Source organism: Microcaecilia unicolor, chromosome 1 (genome assembly GCF_901765095.1).
Source record: "Microcaecilia unicolor chromosome 1, aMicUni1.1, whole genome shotgun sequence".
Classification (NCBI taxonomy): Eukaryota; Metazoa; Chordata; class Amphibia; order Gymnophiona; family Siphonopidae; genus Microcaecilia; species Microcaecilia unicolor.
The window spans coordinates 669,016,810-669,025,136 of record NC_044031.1 but is presented as its reverse complement, the minus strand read 5'-3'; the positions used below and the strand labels follow the sequence as shown (position 1 = coordinate 669,025,136).

At 43.4% G+C, this 8,327-nt stretch overlaps 1 protein-coding gene across 1 annotated transcript in view; it reads left to right on the top strand.

The window, feature by feature from the left end:
• Positions 1–2,664: 2,664 nt before the first annotated feature.
• The window catches only part of SLC28A1 (solute carrier family 28 member 1), a 117,752-nt gene continuing 112,089 nt past the window's right edge, over positions 2,665–8,327 (top strand). The window contains exon 1 of the mRNA XM_030190357.1: positions 2,665–2,844. Within this exon, the coding sequence (XP_030046217.1) occupies positions 2,826–2,844 (19 nt within the window). The 5' untranslated portion in view covers positions 2,665–2,825. The remainder of the gene's footprint in view (positions 2,845–8,327) is intronic.

The following is an 8,327-nucleotide window of genomic DNA, read 5'->3' as shown; positions in this document are numbered from 1 at the left end:
TTGGGTGGGCCTGAGCCCTAAGTGGATGGGTCCTGGCCCACCCAGGCTCACCTGTGGCTACGCCACTGGCCACAGCCCTAACCACCTCCTAAATAAGAGACGGTAAGGGCTCCAGCAGTAAATGGCTGTGCGGCAATTTTTTTATTACCACACGGCTATTTACTGGCTCTTAAAAAAAGGCCTTTTTACCGGCACCAGTAAAGGTGGCCTCAGCTTGCAGCAACCTTTTACTGCCGTTTGATAAAAGGGCCATGATATGACAGGATTTTTTAAGCCAATGAAGTTATTACCCTTTTTTTAGTCTTTGAGCTAACAGTTTTTCTCTATACAGGTTCTGAGGCTTTTTCCGTCCTCATTATGTACACTTAAATTTAAATATAATAACATATGCCTTTTGAGGGTTGTGATTTAGAGGTGGATCTTATTTTTTGGGAGACAGTTTCTTTTCTCACTTCCCAATCAAATAAACATAGATCAAGGCCTCTGATGCCAGAAAAAAATGCGATGCGGGTGCCTGATGCTTTTCATTAGTAGAAAAGGACTCACAAGGAGGTAAGTAGCAGGGAACAGGGAGAGGCCTGTTTATCCGACATTGCGGCATGGATGTCCAACCGTCACCTTAAACTGAACATGTCCAAGACCGAGCTCCTCGTCTTTCCTCCTAAACCCACTTCTTCTCTTCCTCCACTCTCTATCTCAGTTGATAACACCCTCATCCTCCCCGTCCCATCTGCCCGCAACCTCGGAGTCATCTTCGACTCCTCCCTCTCCTTCTCTGCGCATATCCAACAGACTGCCAAGACCTGTCGCTTCTTCCTCTTCAACATCAGCAAAATTCGCCCTTTCCTCTCTGAGCACACCACCAGAACTCTCGTCCACGCTCTCATTACCTCTCACCTCGATTACTGCAACTTACTCCTCACCGGCCTCCCACTTAGCCATCTATCCCCCCTTCAATCCGTTCAGAACACTGCCGCACGTCTTATATTCCGCCAGAACCGATATACTCATATCACCCCTCTCCTCAAATCACTTCATTGGCTTCCGATCAGATATCGCATACAATTCAAGCTCCTCCTCCTTACCTACAAATGCACTCAGTTTGCGGCTCCTCACTACCTCTCCACCCTCATCTCCCCCTATGTTCCCGCCCGTAACCTCCGCTCACAGGACAAAGCCCTTCTCTCTGTACCCTTCTCCACCACTGCCAACTCCAGGCTCCGCTCATTCTGCCTTGCCTCACCCTATGCCTGGAACAATCTTCCTTTACCCATACGCCATGCCCCCTCCATACCCATCTTCAAATCTCTGCTTAAAACTCACCTCTTCAATGCTGCCTTCGGCGCCTAACCACTTGAGAAATATAGAATGCCCCAATCTATCCACCCTATTAGATTAACTGTTCACTTGTCCTCTAGATTGTACACTTGTCTTTAGATTGTTCTCTTGTCTTTTAGATTGTAAGCTCTTTGAGCAGGGACTGTCCTTCTATGTTTAAATTGTACAGCACTGTATAACCCTAGTAGCGCTTTAGAAATGTTAGTAGTAGTAGTAGTAATGGCCTAGCACCAGTGCCAACAGAGCAGGTATAACAAACACTGAAGAAACTTCAGACCGCTCAGAATACGGCAGCCAGGCTTACCTTCTGAAAAACCCGATTTGATAGCGCAAAACTCCTCCGCGAAAAACTACACTGGCTCCCAATCAAAGAACATATTGCTTTCCAAATATGCACAATGGTTCACAAAATTATCTATGGTGAAGCCCCGGGATACATGACAGACCTGATTGACCTACCAACTAGAAATATTTCAAAATCAACACGAACGTACCTAAACCTGCACTACCCAAGCTGCACAGGACTCAAATATAAATCAACTTACGCATCCAGTTTTTCCTACATAAGCACACAATTGTGGAATGCACTTCCAAAAGCCTTGAAAACTACTTACGACCACCTACACTTCCGGAGAACACTAAAAACTTATTTGTTTAAAAAGGCATACCCTACCAACCCAACATAAATGCCTGACCGCTGCAACACAACAAAACCAAAATACGGTATGGACACAACACAATTCTTCCGTGTACGATGCCCCTATGTGTCTGTACCACATGAACTTTATCTTATCGCAACATCGCTCTGTATTTGTTTACACCGGAGTCTGCAATCGCATCTCCGGCACTATGTAAGCCACACTGAGCCTGCAAATAGGTGGGAAAATGTGGGATACAAATATAACAAATAAATAAAAATAAATAAATAAATAAATAAATAAATAAATCTTGATAGTGGCACCTACCTATACCTTTCCTGTATACCTGAAAGCTGTGAGAGCAAACTCCTCCCCACCACACACACACACACAAACATACTGTGATAAATGATTCCTCTCTCGCTAATCTAAGGGTGAACAAAACACAAAGGTTCCCAGGTATGCTGCCAAAGCCAAGACTTAGAAGGAGGAACTGCTCACTTGGGCCATGTGCAAGGAGGAAATGACTGTTTCAGCTCTTGCTTATCTTCTTGTACGAGAAACGTGTGATTGCAGCTAGCATGTAACAACCCTCAATAGGTTTTCTGAGAATGGGGGTTGGAGGTGGGTGGAGGAAAGCATTGAAAGTCTCAAGGATAATTGGAGCTGGTCAAAGTGATGGTGCATCTGTCTCAAAGACACTTTGGACCTTGCTCTCCTTTGACAACGTGTGCCACGGAATTGTGCAAAGCAGAGGGGAGTCTGAGGGAAACACTGTCTGATTTCAAGCCTTCTTGCATAAAAGAAGCAGGATTGTAAAACTTACAACTGACAGAGCCTGCCAGACATATGGAAGGAAGCACGATGAGTATGAAAACCTTATTTTCTTATGCAAACAGTAGAGGCTAAATTTCTCAAAGACAAGAGTTGTGTGTCTAAGTGGGAATTTGAATGCACATAAAATACTGGGCACTTCTATAGTCATTGTTAAAGATTTAGGGGGCAACTTTAAAACTGTTCACATGGGTGAAAAATGCACGTGTACTTTTCACTCTGAAACTTTGCTGGATTTTCAAAATGAAAGTCTATCCCTACTTTCACTTTAAAAGTTGTCCCGAGAAAAGTACCTGCACACATTTACACATACTGTAAGAATACAAGAAAAGCTGAGCCAGATCAAGATCCATCGAGCCCAGCATCCCAGATCCAACAGTGGCTAGTCTGAGTCACAAGGATCCGGCAGATCCCAAACAGTAGATCACTTTGTTAAAGCTTATTTGCAAGCAATGGCTTTTCTAAGTCAACCTGGCTCTCAATTTTCATAGACTTTTCCTCTAGGAACTTGTCCAAAACTCTTTTGAAGCTTGGCTATGTCAGTTGCTTTGAACACATTCTCTGGCAACAGATTTTACAGCTCAATTATGTGCTGAGTGAAAAAAAATACTTTCTTCAGTTTGTTTTCCGTCTGATGGTTGTTAGTTTCTTGGCATGTCCTCTTCTTTTTGTGTTGTTTGACAGGTTGAACAACTGTTCCCTATTTAATTGTTCCACCTCACTCGTTATTTTATAAACTTTTGTCATAACCCTTCTCAGTCAGTTTCTCCAAGCTGAAGAGCTCTAACCTGTTCTAAGAGAGTTGTTTCATCTCCTTTATACTTTTGATTGCTCTTCTCTGTACCTGGTCCAGTTCTGATATATCTTTTTTGATCATCAGTGACCAGAGCTGCACACAATACTCGACGTGTGGTGACACCATGGATTGATAGTTTGACATAACTTTGTTATCTCTTCCTTTCTGGATAACTGTCAACATTTGAATTACCTTTTTGACTGCTGCTACACAGTGAGCTGAGGATTTCATTGTATTATCCATAATGACGCCTAAATCCTTTTTTTCAGTGGTAACATAGTAACATAGTAGATGACGGCAGAAAAAGACCTGCATGGTCCATCTAGTCTGCCCAAGATAAACTCATATCTTGAATTTGTACCTGTCTTTTTCAGGGCACAGACCGTATAAGTCTGCCCAGTAGTATTTCCCGCCTCCCAACCACCAGTCTCGTCTCCCATCACCGGCTCTGGTACAGACCGTATAAGTCTGCCCTCCCCTATCCTAGCCTCCCAACCACCAACCCCTCTTTCCCCCACCTGCTCCGCCACCCAATTTCAGCTAAGCTTCTGAGGATCCATTCCTGCTGCACAGGATTCCTTTATGCATATCCCACGCATGTTTGAATTCCATTACCGTTTTCATCTCCACCACCTCCCGCGGGAGGGCATTCCAAGCATCCACCACCCTCTCCGTGAAAAAATACTTCCTGACATCTTTTTTGAGTCTGCCCCCCTTCAATCTCATTTCATGTCCTCTCGTTCTACCGCCTTCCCATCTCCGGAAAAGATTTTTTTGCGGATTAATACCTTTCAAGTATTTGAACGTCTGTATCATATCACCCCTGTTCCTCCTTTCCTCCAGGGTATACATGTTCAGGTCAGCAAGTCTTTGGTCATACGTCTTGGAACGCAAATGCCATACCATTCTCGTAGCTTTTCTTTGCACCGCTTCCATTTTTTTAACATCCTTCACAAGGTATGGCCTCCAAAACTGAACACAATACTCCAGGTGGGGCCTTACCAACGACTTGTACAGGGGCATCAACACTTCCTTTCTTCTGCTGATCACACCTCTCTCTATAAAGCCTAGCAACCTTCTCGCTACGGCCACCGCCCTGTCACACTGTTTCGTCGCCTTCAGATCCTCAGTGTGACAGGGCGGTGGCCGTAGCGAGAAGGTTGCTAGGCTGTATAGAGAGAGGTGTGATCAGCAGAAGAAAGGAAGTGTTGATGCCCCTGTACAAGTCGTTGGTAAGGCCCCACCTGGAGTATTGTGTTCAGTTTTGGAGGCCGTACCTTGTGAAGGATGTTAAAAATATGGAAGCGGTGCAAAGAAAAGCTACGAGAATGGTATGGCATTTGCGTTCCAAGACGCATGACCAAAGACTTGCTGACCTGAACATGTATGCCCTGGAGGAAAGGAGGAACAGGGGTGATATGATACAGACGTTCAAATACTTGAAAGGTATTAATCCGCAAAAAAATCTTTTCCGGAGATGGGAAGGCGGTAGAACGAGAGGACATGAAATGAGATTGAAGGGGGGCAGACTCAAAAAAGATGTCAGGAAGTATTTTTTCACGGAGAGGGTGGTGGATGCTTGGAATGCCCTCCCGCGGGAGGTGGTAACGTGGGTACATAGCAATGTACTGGCATTACTTGGCCATATGAAAATTACCCTCGTTCAATTCAGCTAATAGTATGTGGATTGTTCCATAACATGGACTTTTAGCTACATTTAAAGGATGTGTTAAGGACATAAGAAACTTCATATTGGGTGAGCCCAACATCCCATTTCCAACAGTGGCTGCTCTGCAAATCTTGCAGATTTGTTCCTTGTTTCTCCGAGGGTAGTGTTTCAGAATGGGTTAGTTTTGCGGATACAATAACAGTAATGAACCTCACTCCTAAACCACGGTATGTGGACTATGATCTCACATTCACTGTTAATGTTCACTTCTCAGGGATATTCTTTCCCAGGTCTTCCTAAATAATAATGGTTTATGGACTTTTCCTCCAGGAACGTCTCCCAACCCCTTTTAAATGCAGCTGTACTAAATGCCTTCATCACATCCTCCAGCAACAAATTCTATGTCTCAATCATATGCTGAGTAAAAAGAAGAACATTTTTAAGGCATGTTTAGCTTGGGGTAGGGGTGAGGGGAATAACCTAAAAAAATATGATTAGTGCACTTATTTTATGCGTATTGATTAAAGGCTTCATATACTCAGTCCCTCTAATTCTATATAGTATGCTGAATGTTAGGTGTCATTTTGACACATAACTTCCATGCAAAAATGGGAGTTGCACACCAAAATGGGGGTGAAATGGCGTTTTTGCAAATAAATGCACTTAGGCGTTATTCTATAACTTGTCACTTAAGTGTTCTAGCAAAAGGGGGTGTTCACATGGGAGGAACATGGGCATATCATGGATGTTATGAGTATTCTAGAGTGCAGTTAAAAAAGGTTTGGACAAATTCCTGGAGGAAAAGTCCATACACTGTTATTAAAGTTGGCCTTGCTACTATTTGGGTTTTTGCCAGGTACTTGTGACCTGGATTGGCCACTGATAGACGCAGGATACTGGGATAGATGGACCATCGGTCTGACCCAGTTCAGCAACTGCTAAGTTCATATGTTCTTATTATGTGTGCAAGGTGCCAAATTTAGGCATGCCCATGCACACCTTCCATAGACAAGGAAACGGTCGTATCTAAATTTAGACATATTTCTGTGGACTTATGCTGGTAGTCTAATGGCAAATTTGGCATGCAAATTTGCCATTGTAGAATGCTTAGTGCCCACTGTTTTGGCACCTAACTTTTAGCAAACCTATATAGAATTATAAGTGTAACTCCATGAAGCTCGGCTCTAACTTTTCATTTGTATAATGTCTTCAGATCATTCCCAAGTTGATGCATTACCTCTTGAGTCTCACATCAGATAAAGCTGATTGATGTGTTTTTATAAAATAAGCACCCAGCACCTACCCCCAGTAGTGTGCAAATTCAAACATTCACATCTACACCTGCTCTGCAGCAGTCGCAAATGTGTGTGTGGATACTCTGTGGGTCAGATTCTATAAACAGCAATGGAAATTTAGTGCCCGATGCTATTCTATAAGGGCGTTTTTGGATGGGCACTCTATAGAATACTGTTGAGCACCAAATTCATTGCTCAACTTTGGGCACCAATTTCAGCTCTCAGGTTTGGGCATGAGGACTTGCGCCAACTGAAACCTGGTGTTTGGCATGCAAATTGGGTGCGGATCCCCGATATTCTGTAACACTGCGTGCATCTTTTGAGAACACCCCTGGACACCTTTGCCCCTCCCATGGCCACACATTTTTTTGAGTTGTATACAATCCAATTTAGGTGCCCCTTGTTAGCCAGATCAGTGCACAAATCATAATTACTTATTTGCTCCAATAATTCAATCATTAGAGCCCAATAATTAATTATTTCAGGTGCCAATCTGGGATCAGTGCCCAAATTTGGGTGACCTTTCTAGAGTCCAGAGGATGTCTATATGCATATTTTACAAAGAACACACAGAATGCAGCTTTGCCCCTGGGAATGTCAATGTATAGCACACATATAAATACATGCTTTAGTGTACTTCTTTAGATTTTGCTCACACCTTTTTCAGTAGTAGCTTGGTGAGTTACATTCAGGTACACTGGATATTTCTCTGTCCCAGGAGGGCTCACAATCTAAGTCTGTACCTGAGGAAATGGAGGATTAAATGACTTGCCCCAAATCACAAGGAGCAGCTATAGGATTTGAAGTGGCCACCTCTGGATTACAAGACTGGTGCTCTAACCACTAGGCCACTCCTCCACTCCACTTGGAGGCATGCATACAGTTGCACCATTTTAGAAAAGCTGAAATTTATTGGTACTAATTAGAAACAATTTGAGGGGCCCTTTTATTAAGCCATGGCAAAAAATGGCCTGCGGCAGTGCAAGCGTATATTTTGGGTGCGAACCAGGCCAATTTTTACCGCATCCTGGAAAAAAGGGCCTTATTTTAAGGGCTGGAAAATGGACATGTGGCAAAATAAAAACCAGTGCACGTCCATTTTTGGCCTGAGACCTTACCACCACCCATTGACTTAGCGGTAAGGTCTCATGCGCTATCTGAGCGGTAGGCACGCAGCTTACCGCTGGGTAAGCGCCATGCAGTAGAAAATAGAAAATATTTTCTACCACGTGTTTTTGGCACATGCCAAATTCAGAGCTACCGCCTGGGGCATGCAGTAGCCAGGCATTAATGCCAATTTGGTATTCGCTGGACACGTATAAGTCCTTATGCGCCTTTGTAAAAGGGTCCCTGAATTTACACGCTCATCTTTTTAGTCGGTATTCTATAAAGATGCGTGTATAAATTTTTACTTGTGGATTTGAAAAGGAGGCGTGTCCATGGGAGGGGCATGGGTGGGTCAGGGGCATGTCTAGCATTTGCACACAGTTATTTTGGAAAATGGTGGATTCGTGCCTAATTTAGATGTGAGGATTTACATGGATTCCAGCACTAAGCGCTATTCTATAAATGGCATGCAAATCTGAGCACCATTTATAGAATAACGTTTAGCGCATATTTTGTTCGGCACCTAAATTTGGGCTCCATTTACAGAATTTTGTTTAGTTAGGTTTCTAATTGATCGATTTTTCAGTTACTGTACTTGTTACTGTTTTCTGATTGCACATTTTCTGTCCACTGTTCAAGTTCTGAGAATA